Here is a 26,699-nt window from a genome sequence, read left to right as displayed (position 1 = left end):
GAGGTACATCCACATTTTGAATCAGAAAGTTTTCCTGGACACACTTAACAAATTCCTCTCCATCTACACCCTTAAATTAATAAAAGCTGGAATTGAATGGTAGTTTCACTGTGCCCTGGAACTATTGTCTACTGTAAAAACCCACCTGAGGTTTCATGGGAAAGAAATCTGCTGTACTTTGTTGGGCTAATCTACATGACTCCAGACCCACACCAAGTTGGTTGACTCTCAGCTGTCTAAGAGACCCAGACTGAGAAAGGCCAATTAGGAATGAACAACAAATCCTGCCCCACATCCCATGAAATAATAAAAAACAGGGTAGAGCCTCACCCATTTGGGGAGGGCCTTCTGAGATTGTCCCTTTCTATTTCTGTCTATGGTTTTGAACTCTAAGAAGAAGAAACTGTACCATCACACTTGGTGAGCTTTTTCATGATTTGGTACCCATGGGAATGTCCTCAACCAGGGCCTTGGGGTCATATCACATGACAGGTGACCCCATTGTACTATACACACAGACAGACGCACACACACAGACAGACATAGGCACACACATTCCTAAACACACACTCTCTTCTCTCTCTCTCACAGACCCATATACTTATGCAGACCGTCTCTCATATGCTCATGCCTTCACTCCCACGCTCACACATTCACTCCCACACACATACACACACTCTCTCACAGACACTCATAACCACTTTCCCCACACACACACACACACACACATCCTCACATGCACATATAAGTTTGTGGGGTGAATTTGTACTGGAAGAACTACATTTCACTTTCCTCAAAAAACTGCACGAATCCATGTGAGATTCTGTAAATCAATTTTTTAGATTAGAATCAGTCTGACCATTGTGACACAGACAGTCTCACACAGGGAAGCTCACACCTTCAATGCATTATCTGGGCTGACATGACACCAAGCGTCAAAGTTCACTTGAGAATGTAATTTTTTAAAAAAAGTTCTGCAATTTACACGTGAAAGAACTGAAACCAACATGTTCATTCTCAAAGATGAGAGACTTAACAAACAATCTAGGTCTTTTTCAACATATAATTTCAGTTACATCACACTGGGAACTTTTGTGATAAATTCTGTGTCTTATGATCTTATTCTCCACAACCACCTGATGAAGGAGCAACGCTCCGAAAGCTAGTGCTTCTAAATAAACCTGTTGGACTATAACCTGGTGTTGGTGATTTTTAACTGAGTTTTTCCAGCAGTGGGACTTTGTCCTTCCAGGATTTGATTGATACCGTTCGAGCCAATGGATTCCGGCGTTGGGGACGTGACAAGAGCAGCCGACCAATGGCACCGGGGACATAGTGATTGGCGTCAGGCCAGCCTATGGAACAGAGGAGGTGTGGCTAGGTGTCCGCCGAAATAGCCAATGGGAAAGGAGATGGTCGGTGTGGGGGGGGGCGCTCAACAACGTGCAGGAGGGCCAATGGGAGAGGGGATGGGGAATGACGACGGTTCGATTGGTGGAGGCCCCGAGGAGGCGTCGTAGAAGGGCGGAGCAGCGTGTGGGAAGGTCACCAATAGGAATTGGTGTCAACATTAACCAATAGGCGTCTGACGGCAGTAAATAACGCGGATGCAGACCAATGCCAGAGGGGCGAGGGCGGGAGGCGGTTCACGATTGGCCGTCAAGGACGACCAGCGGGGCGCGGCTGTTAAGCGGAGGTTAACCAATGGGAAGCAAACCGGGCGCGACGCGCGACCAATAGGAGGGCGGGCGCCCTGACCGACGCGCGTAGTGGCCAACCAGTGCGGTGGAGAGGGCGGGAGGAGTCGTGGGATTGGCCGTGGGGGCGGTACCGTCGGGTTTCTCGAGGTGAGGCAGCCTGGAGGCGGGGGGGGTGTCAGTCAAGATGGCGGGGCGGCGGTGTCGCTGCGGCTGGAGCCTGGCGGCGGCGGCGGCCCTGGTCCTGGCGACGCTGCTGCACGCCTGCGGCGGGGCCGGGGCCGCGGCGTCGAACGAGACCGGGCTGGAGACGGGCATTTACGGGCTGCGGCTGGTGGCGGTGGAGAGGCCGCTCCTGGAGGAGGCGGCGGGCGGCGGCGAGGCGCTGCGGGTGCTGGAGGGCCAGACCGTCAAGCTGCGGATCTTCGGCCGGGGCATCGACGCGGGCGCCTGGAGGCGGGTGGGCTTCGCCGAGCTGGGCCCCGAGGAGGGCTCGGCCAACGGCAGCGCCAGGCGGGCGTGCCCGTCCCGCAGCCGGGACCTGGAGGTGAGGCCCGGCGTGGAGGAGCGGCGGGAGACCTCGGGCCTGCTCACCGTGCGGGTGCAGCCGCTCCGCAAGCAGGAGAAGGCCCGGCTCTTCGGCCTGTGCAGCCGCCCGGCCGGCGGCGGGGCCGGCTCGGCCTGGCTGCTGCACCCGGAGCCCGACAGCCGCCTGCGGGTGCAGGAGGAGGCGCCGCCGCTGCTGCCCTTCTGGCTGCAGGTGATCCTGACGGCGCTGCTGCTGGTGCTCTCCGGCATGTTCTCGGGCCTCAACCTGGGCCTGATGGCCCTGGACCCCATGGAGCTGCGGATCGTGCAGAACTGCGGCACCGAGAGCGAGAGGAGGTACGCCCGCAGCATCGAGCCCATCCGCCGCCAGGGCAACTACCTGCTGTGCTCCCTGCTGCTGGGCAACGTCCTGGTGAACACCACCCTGACCGTGCTGCTGGACGGGCTCCTGGGCGCCGGCTGGGTCACCGTGGTGGCTTCCACGGTGGGCATCGTCATCCTGGGCGAGATCGTGCCCCAGGCGCTGTGCTCCCGGCACGGGCTGGCGGTGGGCGCCCGCACGGTGCTGCTGACCAAGTTCTTCATGGTGCTGACCTTCCCGCTGTCCTACCCCATCAGCAAGGTGCTGGACTGCGTGCTGGGCCAGGAGATCGGCAAGGTCTACAGCCGCGAGAAGATCCTGGAGATGCTCAAGGTGACGGGCCCCTACAACGGCCTGGAGGCCGACGAGCTCAACATGATCCAGGGCGCCCTGGAGCTCCGCAGCAAGACTGTGGAGGACGTCATGACGCCCATCCACGACTGCTTCATGGTGTCCAGCGACGCCATCCTCGACTTCAGCACCATGTCCGAGATCATGGAGACGGGCTATACCCGCATCCCTGTCTACGAGCAGGAGAAGTCTAACATCGTCGACATCCTGTACGTCAAGGACCTGGCCTTCGTCGACCCAGACGACTGCGTCCCCCTCAAAACGATCACCAAGTTCTACAGCCACCCGCTGCACTTTGTGTTCTATGACACCCGGCTGGACACGATGCTGGAGGAGTTCAAGCAGGGTGAGTGTCACTGGGGCTGGCGTTCTGAACTGGGGCTCCAGCTGCAAGAGCTCAATGGCTTCCCTTATCCTGCGTCTCCTGTTGGTGCCCTCTTTGTTGATGAGTGGACCAACAGTCTTTATTGCTGGCACTCATTGTGCCTTCTGGAAGAGTCTGTAGCCAAAGGTGTAACTAGCTATAATTTGAGATTGGGATCTGTTGTGCAGATAGTAAGTTGACTGACTGGCACTGACCTGAGGACTAACCCTCAGTTAGAGGGAGAGGGGAGATTCGAGTGGTTCTGAAAAAGCGCAGCAGGTCAGGCAGCATCCGAGGAGCAGCGTTAATTAGAGGGATGAAGGGTTTTGGCAGCAACGACTGCCTCAATTTGTGGAGCGATGGTCTGAGATAGGAGGGAGGCAATTGTTAAATAAATCACTTAAACAGCTGATAACCTAACTCTTAAATGTTCAAAGCTGTGATTTGGTCTTCGGTGTAGAGGGAAAATAACTCTTCCCATAAATCCCCTGATTGTGTAGTCACTGATCCTGGATCCAAGTTTGCCAGTGGAAATTGTTTTTTTTTCTTCTTTACCCTGGCAAAGTCCTTTGTACCCAATGTGAGCTTTGGTGTAACGAGAGACACTCTCCCAAAGCAGTTTGCCTGGAGTCGTCAGGACGAGTCCAGAAAAGCCACATCTCAAACAACAGCAATGTTTTACACTCTGTTTATGATTGTTCTGAAATTTGGCTTTCTTGTGCAAGAGCAAAAGCTTCAGAAGTGTATCTCTGTCGTACTGCCAAGTGATTTAATTTTGAGCACTTGTCTTAAATGTCCCTTCAACAGTCTGTGATTGCAAAAGATTGCTGGGTAGTTCCAGTCTACCTCACCCCTTCCCTCCAATCTAAGTGGTTATGTTTTGCTAGATTCATTCTGAGAGCTTGACATAACTCCACATGTCAAAAACTGCTGACTGCTGGTTCGACGTGCTGACTGCAGTCTTCCCTCTTCTTTTCACTGTCTCACTCTCAGCTGTGAGTTTGAGTTGAGCTTACAACCTCACGTCCTTTCCTGAGTCCACCGACCTCTGCTCTGTATTGTCGCTCAACTCTGCTCTTGCCTCACCTGGGATGGACATTTGTCTGCTGGAGCGCTTACTTGATCTGTGGCCTCGACCGTAGTGGTTTGTGATGGGGCGGTGGTGTGAGAGTTAGTGTGTGGTCCTTTTCTTTTGGCTTGGAGTCCAGAGTGACTGAGAGAATCTTAGTATGCAATTGTACTCTCAAAGTTTCCCTTTACTTTGACATAAATCAGTCATTACTGAATATCAAGGGAGGCTTCAATTGTGGTGGATTGTCTCCCACAGACTTGGGAGAGAAGTGAGGAAGGCGATGGTTTCTAACCTGCTGTTGCGGGATGTCAGAGGACAGCTGCAACAGAAGACACAAAACTGTACAATTGTGTCAGATTGTGGTGAAGGTGAGCTTCAGCCAGTGAAGACTTGAAGAAGCTGCATAATTGATGTGCAGCTCAGTAGCACTGTCTGATATATCTCATTCTCAGGTCCTCTCCCCCACCCGTTTGTTTTTCTAGTCCCTAGCGCGAGAGTGTGGGAAGGGGTGCTGTGTGCAGGGTCTGTTTGCATGCAGTCTGTGCATGTGTTCTCTCTACGCTTCTCCCCAAACTGGCCCTTTTGCTTGGTTACCCGAGGTAAGACTTCGGCTGTTCAATTACCACGGCACACGCAACAGTCCAAATGTAGGTCATACGTCAGGAGTGTAGTCTGAGATTAGTTGACAAACATATCAGGTTGGAGCCCTTCTGAATCCTGGTGACAGAAAAGGTGTTTTGAGTGGTGAAAAAAGGCAGTTTATACAATGAACATTTAACCTGATACTCTGACCTTGGGGAGGAGGATTGAATTTAATCTGTTGTCTGCTATTGACTTCTTATTGAAGTTAGTTCTTTCGTGCCCTTCAAATTGGGATTGGGGAGGATCTTTGGGTGTTATCTGACTTCTAAGGGTAGAGATTCTATCTCAAAAGGGTAGCCTAGTTTTTAAGTAATACATCTCTCGTTGAAGGAAATGATTCCCTTGGGACCGTTAGTCTGTTTAACCCAGTTTCCCAACAACAGTGGAGGCAAGAGCATAGCGTATATACAAAGCTGAGGTAGGTGGATTGTTAATGTACTGGTGAGTCTGGGAGAGCAGATTTGGGGCAGAAATCAGATGATCTTTCATCTTATCAAGGTAGTTGAGCTATGTGAAGGGCTGACTGGCCTAGCATTTCCTAGTTAGAATGTACATAAAGCTGCAGTGCTCCTGACAGTGATCCCCTCTGATTGACAAGGAACCTTTGTGCACCCTCTCTGTGTTTTCACCCTGCTCACCTTGTTTATACAATGGTTTAGCAGGAGAACACACCCTAGCTTTCTAATCTCCTGTTGGGTCCCTGCTTTTCACGTCGCTGTGTCAAGCAGCCCTTTTGAACAGCTCAACAAGTTTTGCAACATCATTTTTGAGTTAGTCATGAAAGTGTTTGTTGACGGTGCTTTAAGCTGGGCGGATAGAAGCTCGATTAGCGAGGTACGAAACAAGCTATCCTATTTCACCACCTCTGGCTATCCCCAAAGTGCAGTGAGTGAAGGTGCATGGAAGTACAGATCATGGGGTTTCCCGTGGGGCAACATTTCGGCCTCTGTGTCTTGCCCAGCTGGTCAGTTGCTGAGTTATCATGGCTGGTCAGCACCTACAGGGGTGCTATCATGTGACCAATAGTGGGCTCAGGCATTGACAGGACTCTTCGGGTCCTATCCTGGGCCCCTCAGGGGGTCAGGCTGGTGACTTGCCCTAACCCCCTGTTGAAACACACTTTCCTGCTCACATTTGGGCTGTGTCTTGGCTGCAACCGATCCTACGTATCCTCTGTGCGTGGATTCTTCTGATTGCAACATGAATTGCAATCCAGTCATTCCACGGACAGATGTAGATTGTTTATCTCCTGGGTGTCACTCGCCCTTTATAGTGATTGCATTTCTCTGGGTGCTGCCGCTTGGACTGTTTTTCTGCTCTGTTTTTAAACTCCTCGTTGTTGATTTCAAATCCAGCCTTGACCTTCTTCCCCCACCCCCCCACTCGATTCTGTACCTTCTGCCAACCTTTAAGATCCCCGTGCTTGTCGAATTCTGGTCTCTTCTGCTTTCCCTGCTTTTCATTGCTGCACCATTGGCAGCCCAGACTGTGGGTGAAGGGGTATCCGGTTCTGGAATTCATTCCTGAAAAATGTGTCCTTTCCTCCTCTTGAGATGCCTGCTCAAACCTGTTCCTTTGCTAGATTGTGAAGGTCGTGCAGAACGCACGTTCAAGTGGTTCAGTTTGGAGTGGATTTGTTTTCCTCCCTCATGCATTATGTAATGGTCCCAGTGATTTAACAAACCCAGGGCACCACTGAACGCCTGTTGCTTCAAGAACAGTGTGCTGTAACTGCCGGTTGCTCCAACCTTGGTCACGTATGTGAATACTAATGAGGCAGTTAAAAGTGCCCTGGTTTATTAATGCCACCTTTTTTGCAATCTGAGTCTACCATAAAAGCAGCAAATTATCTTGGAAATGGAGTCATTGTTGCAGAGATTGCAGCAACAGATTAATGCACACGGGTGTCTGTGTGATGGTGACCAGTGAGTCTGCTTACTTTGTTTGGAATTAAGCATTGGCCAAGACAAACTCTGCAATATTGGTTCGGATTCTCTTCCACCTGAGGAGGTGGTTGCTGGCCTCGGTTTAACATGTTTATGTGAAAGATGACGGCACACTGACGCGGTATCGCACTGGTCTTTTCGGCCTGGTGCTCTACCTTGCAGAGTGGGTCTTGAATTTGCGATTTTTCTTCAGATTTCCTTGTGGAGAAGGATACTCAATCCTGCAGTCAAGTGGAGCCTTGAATGTGGAGACCGGGAGAAGCGAATAGGGAGTGAGGAATCTCCGGGAGCTGCTGTTAATCTGCTGTACAGCTCTTGTGCATTGTCACTTTATGGAGTCCAGCAGTAAGGGGTTTGGTTTCAGATCTTAGCTGAGGCTGGGACTATGTATCTCTCTGTGACCCACTCGTGCATGTCTCAATCTTAAATCACGTATTGCCATTGGGAGAATTTGGCTCACTGCTGTTATAGGATGTTTCCAGTGCTCGATACAAAATATCTCTTCTGTGTTTTCAAACTAGTGTTTTCCAAGTTCCTGGGACAGGTACAGCACAGACTTCGTACAAAGTAACATTCTCTCTAGCCTGTAACATTCTCTCTAACCTTTAACACTGAAAGGCAAGGTCCTTTGACATTGTATCCACTGCAAAGCTCCAGGACAGGTAGAGTTCAGTGTTTAATACAGAGTTAAGCATCTAGTATTCTTTTAAAATGAAAGTTAAGATCTATCCATGCTGCCCCATCAGACACGCCCAGGGCAGATAGAGCATGGGGTTAAATGCAGCATAGCTTCCTCAACTCTTTTTTTTAAACAGAAGATAAAGCCAATTCCAGACTCTTTTAACTGCAGAGTGTGGTTGGATTTGCATCTGATGTAAATGATTGTCTGTGATCTTCATGAGGGACTGTCCAGTGGAGAAAGGAAGGATTTGATAATAGATAACATCTCTGAGAATGTTTTGTGAAGAGTACAGGGTGGGGATGATGAGAGAAGCTTGCTTCAGACTGACTTCCCATGAGGAAATGGAAGCCCCCAACATCGGACATGCTGGGGGCAACCAAACCGTGTTCGCAGACAATAGCGAGGTGGAGATCAGCATAGGCTTGTGCTAATTGGTACTTCGGACCTGAGCCTTTATGACGTTCCAGCTTTTGTTACTGGTCCTGCCACATAGTTATGTGAATCTTGGCTCCGTGCCTGAATAAGCAACGTATGTGCGAGCTTTAAAAGAGTACTGCCCTGTTCCCTCAAACTGCAGATCAGTTTCCCCAAGAGTTTGGCGGGGTGGGAGTTAAGGTTCACTTGGCTTTTGGGAATTTGTGAATGTCTTGTTTCAAGTCTGACCTAGGGGGTGACGTGGAGATTCGGTGACTGGATCGAAATACAACCACGACAAGACTGTGTTTCCCTACTCGCACACTTAAGCTGTGGCTCACATCGTGAAACATGCCGAGTGTGCCATCGCGCAGAGTGCGGTAGCTCCTTAACCCCAGCGGCAGAGGTCTGCTTGCCTGGACCTGGTGTTGAATTGCTGACTGTGGTGTTGTCCAGTGCTTGAAGGTATTTGCACAGTGCATCTTTGGGCAACTGGTTGCGTCAGATATTTGTTCTTGAGCTTGGGTGCCACCTGAATGGCTTGTCACTGACATGTAGGAGAACTTTCATCATTTCTATAGAGTTGGACTGGAGGCTCGTGAGGACTAGAGTCAGAGAGGTTAGTGGTTTCACGTCAGTGGTTAGGTTTTAACGTTTTGAGGCTGTTAGCAGCTCCACGGCCCTCCATGCTGAAACTGCAGATGAAGGTACTGAAACGCTTGGTCAGAAAGCTAAGTTTTCTGGAATTGTCCGGATGGAGGAAGACATCGTCGAGCAGTTTAGGGAGGCAATTGTAAAGTTGTGAGTGTGAGAAAGATGCAGGAGTGAGCTGATCAAGAGATGTGGCAGGGAGCCTGTCAGGAGGGGCCCTGTTTTTTTTTTGCACAGTGAAGCATCTGGTCCTTTGATGTCAGCAAACGCTATGATTTTAAATGGGAAATTTGGTGCATGAATGAATGAATGAGGTCCTGTATCGAACTGCCTTGCAAGCATGTGACAAACTGCACTTGGCTAGCCTGTGGTCTGTGCGTCGTGCTGGTCCTGCTCTCCTAGTCTGTGAGGTCATTCATTAATCTCGCCACCCCTGCTCCCCTGCCCGCAAATCCCATCCTCTTATTATGAATCAGGGTGTGGGTTAATCTGGCAGTATGTAATTGAGCACTTTTCAAGAGTTCTGTGGAAGTGAAGCCATCTTGATTGGTAACCACGAGACCGTCATCATCGAAAAATAGCAATCGTGTCATAGCCGGGAGTAGATTGGGCCTCGGTTGACCGCACAGCTGGCAGATTAGAGGCTACAGAGGCTGAGATTATCCACCCAGGATTAAAGTGGGGAATTGGGTTTAATAGAGATGCCTTGAGGGATTTTGAGGCAGCGAATAAAAAGAAACTGTTTGTTCTTGCGGAAGTAGTTAGCAATCGGGGGATGGAGACAGATAACGGGTGCAGTGATGAGAATATTTCTCACAAGTTGTTTTGATCTGACATGTACTTCTCGAAGAGTCAATGGAAGTAGATGCATTTAAAACAAAACGTTGTAGAGCTCTGAGGGGGAACAAAAGCAAGTAAGTGGAGCTAATCAGACAGCTCTTACAAATTCAGACTCATGCTTGATTATTGCCTGTGGGCACAGGCCCATGTTACATAACTTTGGGGGAATGACTGAATTTACCAACATTTAAAGAGGGAGCATCACTGATTCAATTCTGGGCTACCCCTTCCCTGAGAGTGTCTGATGAGGACAGTGCAAAGGGAGCTTTACTATGCTGAACCAGAACTAGGTGCAAACAAGCTTTTAGTTTCTTTATTCCCCTGCCCCCCCCCCCCCCCCACCACGCTGTGTGAATGCGAGTTTTTGTGTGTTAGCTCGATGTTTATTTTATGTTTGTCTCTAATTTCCACTGCTGTTAGGTAAATCACACCTGGCAATTGTACAGAAGGTGAACAGTGAAGGAGAGGGAGATCCTTTCTACGAGGTGCTGGGGCTGATCACTTTGGAGGATGTTATTGAAGAGATCATCAAATCAGAAATTCTTGACGAATCGGACATATTCAGTGAGTCGCTTTAATACACGGGAAGGTTATAACACAGGGGCAAGCAGAAATTGGTCATCTGTTCAAGCCAGATCCATTATTGAACTAGACTGATCTATACCATGAGCTCCATTTGAAACACATTGGTGCCCTGCCAATGATGCCAACATCTAACCATCTGTCAGTCTGTGATTCCTAGTCCTGACACGCTTTATGTGAGTGGGGAGAGCTCCAATTTCCGCTCGTCTCCAATTTCCTTTTTTCTCATGCCCCCGCCAGAAGAAATGGTTTCTCTTTATCCTATGAAACCTTTTAATTGTCGAATTGTCTGAATCTGGCTCTGTTAGCATCCGAGTGAACTTAGGCGGTGCTCTCGCAGAGACCAAAATGCTGTTCTCAGAGGAGCATCTGGCCAGGTGGGAGGTTGCTCCACATTTTATTTCTGTTGTTACTATTATTATTAGGTTCCCTACAGTGTGAAAACAGGCCCTTTGGCCCAACAAGTCCACATCGACCCTCTGAAGACAAACCCACCCAGACCCATTTCCCTCTGAATTGTCGGAACCAGAGCGCGCTTTTTTTATTCGTATTGGCAGTCGGCGTTGAGTCGAGGAGCAAGGAGAAACCTTTGAGGGGTGTGGGGCGGTGTCATGTTGATTTTGCTCTGGTTTATAAGCTGCCCTCTTGTCGTTTACTTATCCAGCGGACAATCGGTCTAAGCAGAAGGTGACTCACAACAACAAGAAGAGGGACTTCTCGGTTTTCAAGCCCACTGTCCACGAGGTGAAAGTCAAGGTGTCCCCGCAGCTGCTGCTGGCTGCTCACCGCTTCCTGTCCACAGGTAAGTGGCTGCCCCCTCCCCAGTCTGCCTTCTGAGCCCATCCAGAGGTTGTGAACTTGGGGTGGAAGAGCACAGGAGCTGAAAAGCTGCTTTACACACGTGTTGGCCTCTGACTGAGAGACTGGTGGGGGCAAATGTGTTTTTTTTTATGAAGAGGGAATGCAATTATGCTTGAGGATCGAAAATAATTGAACAGAGCAATGTTTCCTGGGATGCCGTAGACAGAATGATCCCAATTCTAATACAATGAACACTTTACACGGAACATTGTTCCAGTTTTCCAGTCGTCCTGACGTGATCATTTCGCTAGATGTGCCCCATAATATCCGCAGGACTTAATATAAACCTCTCAGTGGCAGCTTGTCGTATTTTACTGCAGTGAAATGTCCCAGGGTACCACCCTTATGATTGATTAAACAAGATTTGAGACCAAGCCACGGAGGATGTTCGAGGTAGATTTTTAAGAGTCTTGAAGGAGGTTAAGGGAGGGGATTACAGTTGTGGGGCAGAGCTGCTGAAAGCTGGCCCGCTGATAACATGTCAATCAGGAATTTTCAAGAGGATGGACTTGAAGATATATCAGGATTGTCTGGCTGATAGAGGTGGAAGGCTCAGGTGAGACTGCAGGACGGATTTGAACCTCTTGAGAATTTTAACTTCACACCGACAGTCAGTATAGTTCAGTGAGTGCAGGGGTGATTGAACCTTGTCTGCACGTGTATGTTTGTTCACTGCTCGGATTGAGTGAGTCTCAGATATTGTCAGGACTGTAAAAGCACATTGTGTTAGCTGAGCTGTGTAGACAGATGAGCTCAGAGAATACAGTCAGCCACAAGTCATGACATAATTACAGGGATCCAGGCAATTACCCATCTCGTCTGTCTCTGACTGTGGGAAAAACACAATGCGGTCGCTGGAACAGAAACCTGTTTGCATTTCACATGACTTGGCAAAGATTTGGGAAAAATCCATAGATCAGCCTTTTTTTTTCTCTCTCAATCTCTTCCCCTTTTTGTTTTGCATTATGTTGGAGACCGCACGCTGGCTAACTTGACATGAAGCTCTATCATTGAGACCTCTGGCTCCGTGTCACTCACCCAGCCCTGGTCCTTTGGGCACTGATGACCTACGCACTTTGACCCTTATTGGGCGAGGGCACCATGGAAAGACCTGTGATCGCCCTCATTACGAGCACTGCTTGTGGGAGACGAGGTTGAGCCCAGTGGCACCAAATAAAAGCTGAGGAAATGTCATTTCTGAAACTAATGCTCCAAACTGTTTGGGCAACAGACTTGTGTGACACGGTGGGTGTTGAGAGCATGAACAAATCATACTGTTGTGAGGTTCGGTGAGGATTTGTCAAGATTGGGGAGTTGGGGCTATTGGAAGAGCGAGGCAGAATACGTAAAAGTGGAGTACTGCAAAAATATTGGTTGCCATGACCTGGAGTTTGTCGGTGAGCTGGTCACTTCAAAATGTTTCTTAACTAGGAGCCAGTGCAGATCGATGAGCAAACGGGTGTGGGGTGGATGAGACGAGAAAGTTAAACAGAGGATGTAGTGCTCTGATTTTCAGAGGTTCTTGTTTGACTGTTCCCACTCTCCTTTGCAGAGGTCACTCTTTTTGCCCCTGCCCACATGTCAGAGAAGATTCTGCTGCGGCTCCTCAAACATCCCGACGTCATCAACGAGATCAAGTTTGATGAGGGCAACAAGCTGGCTGCTGAGCACTATCTGTATGTGCGGGGGAAAGCGGTCGATTACTTTGTCCTTGTTTTACAGGTAAGCGGCACCTTTACTGGTTCACTTTGCCATCCCGTGCGAAATCGGATCCTGCACCACTGGGCCTCTCCCTGGGTGAGAAACGTTAAATTGAAGCCAGTGCGGCTGACGTACTCTTTGGCCTCGGCTAAAACACTGTTCCTGTGCCGTCGACTCTCGTGGTCAATGTCCGAGACTGCATCAGACTGTTTGTAATCTCCCCGTGTCATTTGTCCATGAGTTAACCTTCTGGCCCATTCTGCTCCGTCACCCACTTCGAACTTGTCCTATTGTCCATCTTTGTCCCCTCCTTTGGCTCCTCTACCTCCCAGATCTGATGAGTCCCATGCATTCTTGGCCAGTCCTCCACCTATCTCTCTCGAAACGTCACCTATTCGTGTATCCATCCAGATGCGCGCGGCCCACTCCCCTGCCGCGCACATAGCATTAGAGAGAGCTGGGAGAAAAGAGTGAAGATTAGTACTTGTGATGTTTCTAATGGCGCACTTCATAAGCCTGTGGCTTCTGGTCTATGTGAAGTAAATGTTGTTCTACCTTAGGGTAAAGTGGAGGCAGAGGCTGGCAAAGAAGACATGAAGTTTGAGACGGGACCCTTTTCTTACTATGGTACCATGGCCCTTGGCAGTCCCACTTTGGGTAAGATTTCTCTTTTTCTTTGTTTAGCTTCATAGTTTACGGAAGATCAGCAATCATGAAATCCAGCAATGAGATGGTTCAGTGTCTTGGCTGTTTGATTGATTTAGATTCCTTAAATTCTGGAAACAGGCCCTTTGGCCCAACAAGTCCACACCAACCTTTCGCAGAGTAACCCACATAGATCCATTTCCCCCCCGCGGCCCCACCATCCCTAGATTTACCCCTGACTAATGCACCTAACACTTTGTGCAATTTAGTATGGCCACTTCACCTGTCCTGCGCATCTTTGGGAAATGCAAACAAACGAATCTTGGCTGATCTGTGTGATAACTCCTTCTAGCCATTTTGGTTCTGTTCTTGACTGTTGAGTAATGAAAGTTAAGTGCCCACGACTGAGCCCCAACCTGGCGGATTGGGGGTCCGTGGTTGCCAGTGCCATTTTAGGGCTGAAGGCTTTCTTACTTCACCCCTGCAAGGTTGCCCAATGGGTAGGTACATTTAGCCCTCTTGAGTCAGAAGGTCATGTGCCACTGCAGAAACGTGAGCACACAGAGAGGCTGACACATCGATGGTATCAGAGGATGATTGATGACAGCACAGGAGACGGCCATTTGGGTTCGTTGTGTCGAGTGCTGACTCTCAGCATCAGGGAGTCACCTAATCATTCAGGCTTGGATTGGTATGTCACACGGATATTTTCTTGCAACCCAAGTGCCAGGCAATGACCATTCAACCATCGCCCCTTGATATTGAGTGGCATTACAATTGCTGAATCCTGAGATGCCAACATCCTTTGGGGGGGGGGGGTGGGGTTATCCATTTACCAGGAACCGAACTGGACTGTCCAAATACCTATTGCAGTTGCAAGAGCAGGTCAGAGGCTGGGAACGCACCTGCTGACTCCCCAAAACCTGTCTGCCATCGACAAGGGACAAGTCAGGAATATGATGAGTGGGGACCGCTCCAACAATACTGAAAAAGCTTGACACAATCCAGGACAAAACAGTCCACATCCACTCCCTTCACCACCGACACTCGGTAACAACAGTGTACCATTTACACGGTGCACTGCAGAACTTTGTCAAGGCTGTTCAAACAACACCTTCCAAATCAATGACCTCAACCATTTAAAAGGATGAGGGCAGCAGATGGAACACTAGCCCCTCCTGTGGCTTGGAAATATATTGGCTGTTCCTTAAGTGTCGTTAAGTCAAAATCCTGGAACTCTATAGCAGTTAGCACTGGATATTAAATGGTTGTTTTGTCCATGTGCCCCTTGCTTTTGAAATCTCTGATTTTGTCTTGACATCCCTTCTCCAAGAAAGTAGCCTGAACTTTTCCAATCTTACCAAATGACTGAAGTTCCTCAACTTTAGAACATTCTCATTGGAAGCCATCCCATTGCTGTGAAAATGTGGTGCCCGGATTTGGGTGCAGTACTCCAGCTGAGGCTAATCCAGTTATTTTCTCCAAGTGTTTTGTACGGCAACGGAGTTCACTCTGGCATCTTGGCCAATGTTTATTCTCCTTGCAATATAACCCGGGGTTGGGGGAAGAATAAGTCAGGTTGTCAAAATTAGGGTGATACAGTGGCTCAGTGGTTAGCACTACTGCCTTACAGCACCGGGGACTGTCTGTGTTGAGATTGCACAGACTCCCCGTGTGTGTGGGTTTCCTCCAACAGTCCAGAGATGTGCAGGTTAGGTGGGTCGGCCATGCTAAATTACCTAGTGCCAAGGGATCGGCTAGCGGGATGGGTCTGGGTAGGATTCTCTTCAGAGGGTTAGTGTGGACCCGATGGGCCGAATGGCCTGCTTCCACACTGTGCGTAGTCTACGATCCTGCTGTTGTTACTTTGCATATGGGAGCTTGCTGTGCAAAAATTGTCTGCTATTATTGCTGCAGTGACTAAATGCCTCGAAAGTAGTTTCTGGGTTGTAAAATGCTTTGAGACATCATGAAGTATTGAGAGGTGCTGTAGAAATATGATCATTTGCTTCGATCCTCTCCTTGCTGAAAACCAGTAGTGTTACCCCCCTCGGGTTTTGTTCATTTTAATCTGTCTTTCTCTGATTCTGTCTTTGTCTCTGTCTTTCCCCTCTCACTGTCTCCCTCGTTGTTCACCTCCTAGCTCTCTCTTCCAGGCTCCGTACTTGCAGTCTCAAACGGCCTTCTCTAATTTCTTGGTTCCGAGGTAAATCTTGCATGGCTAACCCAGTTTGCAGCGTTAACCTCCTCTGTTAGCCTTTCTGCCTGGGGAATGTGTCATCATGATGAATCTTTTGGTCTGTAACCTAACTTCTCCCTGCAGTTAGACCAGCACCACTCCCCACCTATTCCTCTGCTACGTTGATGACTGCATCAGTGCCACCCCATGCTCCCACGAGGCGGTTGAGCAGTTTATCAACTTCATCAACACATTCCACCTCGACCTTAAATTCACCGAGACCAGCCCTTCCTTTCCTGAACCTCTCCATGTCCACCAACGGTGACCGACTCAACACTGACATTTTCTACAAACTCACTGACTCTCAGCTACCTGGATTACACCTTCTCCCACCCTGCCTTCTGCAAAAATGCTATCCCTTATTGCACATCTTCTGGCTCCATTGCATCTGCTCCTGGGAGGACCGGTTCCACCACAGAACACACCACATGGCCGCCTCCTTTAAAGACCACAGTTTCCCTTCCCACGTGGTTGATGATGCCTTCCATTGCAGCTCATCCACGTCCTGCACCTCCACCCTTGAACCCCAACCCTCCAACTGCAACAAGGACAGAACCCCCGCGGTTTTCACCTTGCACCTCACCAACGCCGCCACCCACAAACGGATCCCACCACCAGAGATCTATTTCCCTCCCAACACCTATTCCGCTTTCCGTAAAGACTGGTCCCTCAGGTCCACGCCCCCTAACAACCCACCCTCTCCTCCCGGCACCTTTCCCTGCCACCGCAGGAATTGCAAAACCTGCGCCCTCCCCTCTGTCCGAGGCCCCAAAGGAACTGTCCACATCCATCAAAGTTTCACCTACATTTCCACACGTCATTTACTGGATCTGTTGCTCCCGATGTGGTCTCCTCTACATTGGGGAGACAGGGCGCCTATTCACAGAGCGCTTGAGAGAACACCTCCAGGACATGTGCACGAACCACCCCACCGCCCCGTGGCTGAAAACTTCACCTCCCGCTCCCACATTGCCGAGGACCCACAGGTCCTGGGCCTCCTCCATCGTCACTCCCTTAACACCGGATGCCTGGAGGAAGAACACCTCATCTTCTGCCTCCAGCCCCATGGCTTCAATGTGGATTTGACCAGTTTCCTCACTTGCGCTCTCCACCTCCTCTTCTCCCCGCCCCCCCCCCCCCCACCCCACCAACCTTACCCAGTTCCAACCTTCCAGCTCAGCACCATCCCCGTTACCTGTCCATCTTCCTTCCCACCTATCCGCTCCACCCTCTGCTCTGACCTATCACCTTTACCCCCACGTCCATCGACCACACCACGCTCCTCAGGCACCTCTTTGTAGTCTTCCAGCTGGGTGTCAATGCGTTCACCTGGTTTTGTTCTTTGCTGTTCAGTCATAGCTGGGGAATCACCTACACTGGAACCACGTCCTGTTCCTGTGTAGTTATCTGTGGGTGGCTCCTGAGGACATATCCTCCTATTGCTGATCTACATGTTGCCCTTTGATAATATTGTCTGCAAACAGTGCCATGTGCCCTGGTTGTACGCAACTTGACTTCTCTATCATCTCCCTTGATCTGTCTCTGAGTTACCTGGACTCGGCACTGTAAAACAGAAACTTTTCTACCAAGTAAGGCATCTCAACCTCTTCCCTCAATCCCTCACCACTTTTTTAAAAAAAGGAACTAACTGTACGTATCTGTCTTTGTCTGTAACTTTCCAATTTTTTAACCAAAAATATTGTCAATCTTGAGTTTTAAATTTAATAACTAAGTGCTGTTTGAGGAAAGGAGTTCAAAACTTAGAAGAGCCTTTGTGTGAAGGAATGTTACCTCATTTCACCACTGCAAGTCTGCCTCTAACTGTGCCTCCCCACTTCCCCAATCCTGCTCTCATTCCTCACCAACGGAAATAGTTTTTCTTTGGCTGTTCTCTTCAGCTTGAAATTTTCATGAAATTTTGTAAATTCATTTAATGTTTGATATCCAGGTATAACCTTGGTAAATCTACATTGTGATCCCTGCGGTGTAGTGTCCAGTGCTGCTCCCATCTCTAACGGTGTGAAGGATCAGGGCCACACTGCCAGTGTTCTGGGGCAAGGAGATGTTCCCAATATGGCACAAAACCCTCGGCATCAAATCTGTTGGAATAAGGGGTGTGTGGAGGCTACCAGTCATGGCTGATATTCTCTGTCAGCTGCATGATTGCAGTCATGGGAGTGGTGCAACAATGGGAACAATGTCTACACCACTTCTGTTAAGATACGTGCATGCGCAGCAAGCTGTCAATCTTTCGAACTGTGCACTGCTGCAAGAGAGTGAGTGCTACAAACAAACTGGAATTTGTCGCTTGGTTATGTGGCATTTGAATTGTGTACTCATCAGGACAAATGGAATAGAGTCCACACTGACTGTCCAGAGCATCCCGTCCAGAACATCCCATCCAGACCCAGAGCTCTATCCTGATGTATGTTTGTACCATGGCTAACCCACCTCACCTGCACGCTGCAGGGCAATTTTATTTTGGCCAATCCACCTAACCTGCACATCTTTGGACTGTGGGAGGAAACCGGAGCACCCGGAGGAAACCCACGCAGATACGGGGAGAATGTGCAAACTCCACACAGACCTGAGGCAAGAATCAAACCTTGGTCCCTGGTGCTGTGAAGCAGCAGTGCTCACCACTGAGCCATTGTGCCACCCCATGTTTAAGCTTTGTTCTTTTTTTAAATATTCCTTGGTGTGGGATATATATCCGAGAACGACCCAATGCTTTTTCCGTGGCAATGCCTTGATCAGTCACGGTGAACTTATCAACCAATCTCCTGTAGCACAAAGGTTGATTATTTGAAAAATTGCATTCTTGCATTTTGTCTCGATGAGGGCAAAATGTCCAGTTTTTGCAACCTATTTCTGTCATCGAATTTAAAATGAATTCCTTACTGACACTCCGATGTGCCATCGTTGCTCTTTCTCCACTCCTTGCTGCCATTGCTTGTGGTCATGTCCAACTCCCTGTGTATTCGTGTCTCGGGAAGCTGGTTCTCGTCAAACTTGCACCTCTTCACAGTTCCTTGGAACCACCAAACGTCTTGCTGGCCTTTTAGCTAACAGACTGACAATGAACAAGATTCAGCTTCCAAATAGCCTGCATTTGAAACAAAACACTTATCTGAAATTGTTTAGGATTTAGCATCTTGTTAATGCAGTGTGGCCATTGGTAGCCAATGAGTGTGGTCTCTATATTTCACTTCTGCGTGCGCCTGCAAAGATTGTGTTGCTGCTGTCTTCAGGGAGTCGCGCTGCAGACGCTTGCTATGCGGCATCCTTTTGAATAAACTTGACCTTTTGTCACCAAACTGCGATTTCTCTCCAACCCTTAAATGTGAGGTATTTGCTGTGCAAATGACCATCAGGATGAGGGAGGGTTTGACCGTTGATTGAAGTCTGTGTGAAGGGTCAAGACTGTTCAGCAATTCTATAGTTTGAAGTTCTTGGAGAGCTGAGCCAGAGCTGCGGATGGCGGTTCAGTTTGAATATACGAGCCCACTATAGATACCATCCCACACCAGCTTCCTCTGCCCTATATCCTCGATCTGCAGCAGCATTGGTGCCTGCTTTTCACTAATTAATGTTGTTGTGCACTGCATGCGATGGGGGATGTGATTCCTGTGCATGTCTGGAGCAGGATCTGGTCACGTGAACTGATTGTTCTGCTGAGCTGCCTTGTGCCGTCCAGACCTGTCCAGAGTTGTGTCACCCATCTCAGGCACTGATTGATTGATTGTTTGTTTGTTTGTTTTTGGGGCCCTCTGCTTCTCCTCAGAAACGCGTCCATCCTCTCGTACCAGTGAGCTGAGTCGCTCTGTCTCGCTGAGCTACGCCGAGCGCTCTGAATCGACGCCATCTATCGTCTCGCCCAACCCCTTGACGCACTACGTTCCGGATTTCTCCGTCAGGGCGCTGACCGACCTGCAGTATGTTAAGGTAAGAGGCCTTGGGGTTTGGCAGCAACAAAGGGAGCCATTCAACCAGTCAAGCCTGCGTTAGCTGTTTTGGTAGGGTGAACCAATTTGACCCACTCCTGTTGCTGTTTGCAATGATCCTGTACATTTGTCCATGTCAGGTGTTTCTCCATCGCTGTTTGTCAAGTTAATGTTGGAATCTGTACCTGCTACCAGATTATTATTATCTATTGTTTACTCATGAGTGACTGATTCTCCTGCCAATGCCAACAATTGCTAACTATCTGCACCCATGTGTTAGATTATCTTACTTTTGTCATAAATTTGCCTCCAGCCATCTCCACTCAGGAGAATGATGACAAATTCTCTCGTCTCGACGTGAGATCTTTCCTCTCTCATATCATGTGGAGTTCCCCACCTCACCTTCTCTAAGGCTTTGAAGTCCTTGACAGTGCAGTGCCCAGAGTTTAACATGCAGCTTTGTATTTGAGGTATAACTGGGCTTTCTCTTGTTTTCCTTCATCCCTTAAATAGGCCCATGAATAAGTTACAGTAATGTAGATTAATTTGGCATATACTTTGTGGATAATCAGAGCTGACCCTTCCTGACAGCCAGCCTCCTCCAGTCTTGTAGTGCAGTTGCTCTCTTCTCTCACCACTCCTGGGACCCCACCCCCGCCACCACCACCAAGACTTGGGAAGGCACGGTGAAATCAGCACCTCGATCAGTTACAGTGTTGAGGAGGCCACTTGCACTCCCTGCCTTTGCTCACTCTCAAAGCTCTCAAAAGTTGGGCTGCACAAAGTTCAGCATTATTCACTTCAAAGCAGTCTGTGCTCAGATGCGGTTTAACCTAATATTAGTGTTCAGGTCAGTAAGAGGCAGCTAATATTTGCACCCTGTAATTGCCAGACGTTAAACATGCCCAACAAGAGCAAGTCGAACCATTACCCCATTACATTGAATGATGTGACCATCCATGAATCTCCCACTATCAACAGATGAGGAACTGAACTGGACCAACCTGAGGAATCCTGAGTAACTCCCCTCCTGACTCTCCACATACTGTGCACCATCAACTAGGTATAAGTCAATAGTGTGTTTTAATACTTCCTACTTGCCCTGGGTGGGGGCAGCTGCAACAAGACTGAAGAAGTTTGACTCCATCCAAGACAAAGCAGCCCCCACTTTATTGTCCCCACGTCCACAAACATCCACTCCGTCCAATACCAACATTCAGCAGCAGCAGTCTGTACTATATACAAGATGCACTGCAGAAACTCTCAGTCGTCTTAGACAGCACCTTCCAAACCCACGGCCATTACCAGCTGGGAGGGCAAGGTTAACAAATAAATGGGCATACTACCCTCTTCAAGTTCCTTGTGACCCCCATACAATTGTGACTTTGAAATTGATCATTCTTCGTTCAATGTGGCTGCATCAAAATCCTGGATCTCTCTTCCTCACATCGTTGTGGGTCTCTCTGGACCATATGGACTGTTGGTTCAGGATGAGGCTGCACAAGTTCCTTCTCCAGGAGAAACAGGCAATAAATGGGCTGAGGAGGGGCAAATGGAGTTTAATTTAGATAAATGTGAGGTGCTGCACTTTCGGAAAGCAAATCAGAGCAGGACTAAGACATTTAATGGTAAGTTCCAAAGGAGAGTTGCTGAACAAAGATACCTTGGTGTGCAGGTTGAAAGTAGAGTTACGGGTAGATAAGTGAAAAGTGAAAAGGCATTTGGTATGCTTTCCTTTATTGGTCAGAGCATTGAGTACAGAAGTTGGGAGGTCATGTTGCAGCTGTACAGGATATTGGTTAGGCCACTGTTGGAATATTGCGTGCAATTCTGGTCTCCTTCCTATCGGAAAGATGTGAAACTTGAAAGGGTTCAGAAAAGATTGACAAGGATGTTGTCAGAGTTGGAGGGTTTGAGCTACAGGGAGAGGCTGAACAGGCTGGGGCTGTTTTCCCTGGAGCGTCGGAGGCTGAGGGGTGACCTTATAGAGGTTTATAAAATCATGAGGGGGCATGGATAGGATAAATAGACAAGGTCTTTTCCCTGGGGTTGGGGAGTCCAGAACTAGAGGGGCATAGGTTTAGGGTGAGAGGGCAAAGGTATAAAAGGGACCTAAGGGGCAACATTTACACAGAGGGAAGTGCATATATGGAATGAACTGTCAGAGGAACCTTTTCACAGAGGGCGGTACACGTATGGAATGAACTGTCAGAGGAAGTGGTGGAGGCTGGTACAATTACAGCATTTAAAAGGCATCTGGATGGGGATCTGAATAGGAAGGGTCTAGAGAGATATGGGCCAAGTGTTGGCCAATGGACGAGATTAGGTTGGGATATCTGATCAGCAAGGACGAGTTGGACCGAAGAGTCAGTTTCTGTGCCATACGTCTGTACCATCCTGCTTCTCAGTGGTTTCAGATTGGGGCTGCAATACTGTTCAAAACCAGCCTGTGGCATTGCTGGGCAGCAATTGGTTTTGAAACTCAGCAGCTCCCCCACTGGGTTTTTGGGTGGTATTGCTGCTGTTGATCATCAGCTATTGCCCCCTTTCTCCAGTAAGTCGTGATGATTGCTGCAAATATACTGTAGATAGCTTCATGATCAGCAGACAATTTCAAGATGGGGTATGGTCTTGAAAGATGCATTTAAAAAAAAGCCAACGGGGCGGGGTGGGGGGGGGGTAATGTCGAGAAAGAAAAAGTGAATGTTTCAAGTCAGTAAGCATGCAACATAACGGCACAAATTCTGCTTTTGCTTGATTATTTTATGAGATGCAGACAACATTGCTTCTCTGCTGTGTGTGTGTGCAGGAGCTCTGAGGTTCTACACATGGTGTTGGTATGTCAATCACTGTATTGATTCCAGAGGTGGGTGCCACTGTCCTTTGCCCAACTGTAATTGCCCTTAAGGGCTGTCAGAGTCAACCATGTTGCTGTGTGTGTGGAGTCACATGTAGGCCAGACCAGACAGACTTCCTCATCTTCAAAGATATGTGAACTGGTTTTTTTAATCATAAAAGCTTTCAACTGCAGTTTTAATGTATTGATTGGAATTTAAATTCCCCTCCCTGTCCCCAGGCTGCAGTTTTGGGATTCGAACCCGTATCTCTAAGAGCATCAGTCTGAGCCTCTGGGTTACAGGTCAGGTGACCATAGTGTGCCCGTATCTCTGGCGTATTTGTTCGTGCGCTGCCAATTCGGCTCTTGTGTGACCAGCCGCGGTTAATTGATTCTCTGTTGAAATGATCAGGTGACACGGCAACAGTACCAGAATGGCTTACTGGCGTCAAGGATAGACAGCACCCCGCAGTCTCCGGATAACCCCCACACCAAGATCGACATGAAAATAGAGAAACCTGAGACGATAGCAGATGAAACCACGGACCTTCTGAACGAGCAGAACTCTTTGAACCGTACTTTGAACCACACTTTGGAAAACAGTATATGACCCCATGCCATTGTGCCTGGAGGGTCGAGGCTCTGCTCCTGGGGCATTTAAAACAGTTCCTGCGAACAATCACCGTGCAATCTTTTTATAGTGTGTGTGTGTGTGGGGATGAACGAGGAACGGTACAACATGAGACAGCTCGTGCAGAAAGTGAGGACACATGCCCGGTGAATAACTGATTTGCTACAGCCACACAGGCCGGGTCAGCACGCGGACAAAAAGACAAGACTGTTCGACCCCAAGAGGAACCGTCTATAGCCATCTCCTCTTCTCCTGGCAAGTGAACCTTCCAGTGTCTAACATGGGCAGGACCACCTGACTTTGACCTGCTATCTTGGACAGCTTCAGATGGTTTGGGGCTGTGTGTTGCTGGGTAGCATTTCAGCTCTCGCCCTGGGCTGATGTACGCTGAACACCCATTCCCCTCTCCCCACCATCCCCAGATTGTCATTTCCTCACATTTCAGCCTTCATTCCTTTGCACATTTCGAGTATTGGGAGGTGGCAGAGGAAATTTTGTTCCTATTACAATGCACAGACAAGTCACATCATTTTACACTATCCACTAGAACAACGTGCAACAGTTCTACAGTCTCGGGGACAGGAGCAGTGTTTGGGAACTGCTTCTCTTACTCGTTTACTTTCACTCTGAGGTGAATCTCTCCATGTTTCAGGTCTGCCAAGTCTGTCCTTCTGTGCACTTAAAGCCTGTACACATCACATCAATTTCTGACAGTTGGTGCCTGTTGACAATAGACTTCAGCTGATCCTGACCTGTTATTGATTCCCTGGTTGTCCATCAGTGTTTAGCCAGAAGATGGAGGATTGCCAGAAGAAACCACATGAGTTCAGTATCTCTGAGGGCCTTCGCCCTGTGGTCAGTTCTTCTGTGATCCTTCTCAATTTTGATCTAAAGTGGTATGGTTGAGCAAACAGCATTCCGATAACATGGAGGTATTGATAGACAGGAATGAGGGAAAGCTTAGGTTCATTGGCAAAGCCATAGGGATTTCTAGAGCAGGGAGTGAAGTTGAAACACAGGTGAGATATTCCAGTATGGTAAGGCTTGTGTCTAATCTGACTCGATTCCTGGATTTGGGGTTTGTATAAATTGGGAAATTGAAGTTTGAAGTATTAACGGAATGTCTATTCTGTGTGGGGGTGTATTCCGGGTTACCCTGAGCTGTGCATAACCATGCCTCAGGGGAGGTTCAGGCCCGACTGTGGGCACATCAATTGCAAGCCCCAGAGCAGTCAGTCAAGGCCGGGTGGTTTTGGCAGGTACAAGACTCTACAACAATAACCAGAAATACTTTTTTTGGGCCAGTCCAGTGGAAAGTCTGAGAATAAACAGGTTGCATCTGCTGCAAGGAGGGAGAGAGAGATCGAGATGGAATGGGGGAGTTATGAAGCCTTTTCAAGCCCAAACCTTGACTTAAAGTGGTATCAATTCATTTTCAGTAATCTTCCACTGAAGGAAGGGCTTGCTGGTTTAGAGGAGGAGTACAGACCAAACTTGTCCCGTGTCTTTTTGTTTAAGGGGTGGGAGGGTTTTGTTTTTAAGTTATCCCGACCTTGTAGCTCTCTTAAGGTGCACGGCCCTGTTTGCAAGTTGGCCAGAGCATATGAAGGTACAAAAGGTACATTGTGAAGTAAATCTTTTGAGGGCCAGGAATGAGAGTTTATCAAATGGGATACTCTGGAAGTTGTAACAGTCTGCACCAACTCCCATTATGTCTGGCACCAGCTGCTTTTTTTTTTGATATAACAGTTTATTTCTCAATCTCAGTAAGAAGGGACAAACTTGTGAGTCACCTCCACACTGTCAGGCCACACCTCCAGTGTGCTAACGTCTATGACTGTTGGGGCTAACAGAAAAGCTTATCAGTTTATTCTAATTGATGTGTAATGTGATTTTAGTCTTGCTTTATTTATTTTTATAAATACTGGCTCTAATCGCCTAATAAGATCATTATCTTCCTGACACTTTTTTTTGATTGTTTACAGTTGGTTTTGCAATATGCTGGTTAAGGTGCAGCTGCTTGAGAAGTCAGTTTGCCCAGAGTCTTGCCTGTGAACTAAACAACTCCCTTGACTTTTATTTTAAACGGCTTGACTTACCCATTGCTTTCTTTTGAGGGTCCCAGTTTGTCTGCATTTGTCAATCCACTGCCCCATGTGCACATTGCAAGTTAAATTTGCTGGAGGAACCTGGCAGCAGAAACAGAGTTAGCATTTCAAGTCTAGTATGTGTTCTGCAGAGCACAGGAAGAGTCACTGGACTCAAAGCGTTAACTCTGTTTATCCCTCTCTGCGGATGCTGCCAGACCTGCTGAGTTTCTCCAGCTATTTCTGTTTGTTAGTTTCAGATCTCCAGCCGTTCTTTGTTTAATCAAACTCCGATCGGTATTACTGATGAGTCTTATCAGCTGGTGTCTGTTTGGCAAGCCCTTTTGCAAAGGACTTGGGTACAAACTCTGAGGGTGGGACTGGGAACTCCTGAGGTGCATGGTGCAGTCAAATTGGGAATTAAGAGAGTTAACACAGAAACAAAGACTATTTCCATCAGAAAGCTGCATGGAGATGACCTCATTGCATGCAATCACTTGTATATTCATTTCGATTATCTCATTCTCTTGGAGAGCCTCAACAGTCTTTGTAAGGAGTTTCCCTCCTCATGTTGTTTAACATCCTGTTGATATTAAGCAGCTTTAATATTTGTTCTTCCCTGGGAGAATGCAGGATATTTAAATTTTCTTAAAGCACACACTAAGAAATGGCAATCCGTTTTCCAGAATGTACTTTTTTTAACTACCCTTTTTTAAATGCAAATCTATATATGAAAATGTATTTTTGTGGTTGGCAATGAGAATCAAACCTCCACAACCATTTGCATTGAGGGGAAAGTGGGGCAGCAAGAGAGGGCTTATGTACTCAGCCCCCGACAGCTCTTACAGAAACCGAGCAACTTTTTAAGGGAAAAAAAAATCCAGGATTGGAATGTGTTTAACTAATATTTTACTATTTTACCTCTTGGTGCTGAATGCCAGCAATAATTATATCGCAAACAGGTGGTGTTCCAAAATACTGCAATCTTCCCAGGCCATCTTCTATGATTGTGGATAATGTTCCTCAAATTCTGCATCTTCAGGAGTCATTGGAATTAAGAAACCTGATTTAACCCTGATGGGTAACGCTCTGTGTAGATCATATTTATTTGGCAATAAGATGTTGTTTATATATGTGATTTCTTTGTTTTGTTTTCTTCCATGACCTGTTTGCATTAATATATCCTGTCTTTCAACCGAACACTTGGAAATGTTTATGTCTGTGTGTGTGTGTGTGTGTCTCCTGAGTGTTTTTGAACAGACTCTGTATTTGGGTCATGCACTTTCTGATGTTTTAAATAAGGTTATTAAATGCCGAACGTGTTTCTCTCATGACTGGTTCATTGCGGATTTTTGCCAATTTAAACCTCATTTTGTATCCGTGGCCAGCAGGTTCATTCCCCCACTCAATTCTCCTACTTTCAAAACCGGTGTCAAAAAACTGCTTTAATTTCTGTAAAATGTTGGAGATTCTTTGTAAGCAGGAGAGTCAGTCCAGTTTCTTTATTGTCATGGTGCACATGGCCGCCATGTATAAAGCAATTTCTTTGGATTTTGAGGGAGGTTTATTCTATATTTCTGTATTAAAGAAATGATTTTAATCTC

General features: G+C 48.0%; 1 protein-coding gene across 1 annotated transcript; it reads left to right on the top strand.

Moving 5' to 3' along the window:
• Window positions 1-1,884: 1,884 nt before the first annotated feature.
• LOC140459762 (metal transporter CNNM2-like) lies at window positions 1,885-26,699 on the top strand. The gene is made up of 7 exons (XM_072554266.1): window positions 1,885-3,304; window positions 9,990-10,133; window positions 10,816-10,953; window positions 12,565-12,734; window positions 13,274-13,370; window positions 19,382-19,542; window positions 22,790-26,699. The coding sequence occupies exons 1-7, from the start codon at window positions 1,885-1,887 to the stop codon at window positions 22,985-22,987; spliced, it is 2,328 nt and encodes a 775-aa protein (XP_072410367.1). The 3' UTR covers window positions 22,988-26,699.

Source organism: Chiloscyllium punctatum, chromosome 35 (genome assembly GCF_047496795.1).
Source record: "Chiloscyllium punctatum isolate Juve2018m chromosome 35, sChiPun1.3, whole genome shotgun sequence".
NCBI classification, from domain to species: Eukaryota; Metazoa; Chordata; class Chondrichthyes; order Orectolobiformes; family Hemiscylliidae; genus Chiloscyllium; species Chiloscyllium punctatum.
The sequence above is the reverse complement of the archived record's forward strand: the minus strand, read 5'-3'. Positions and strand labels throughout refer to the sequence as shown.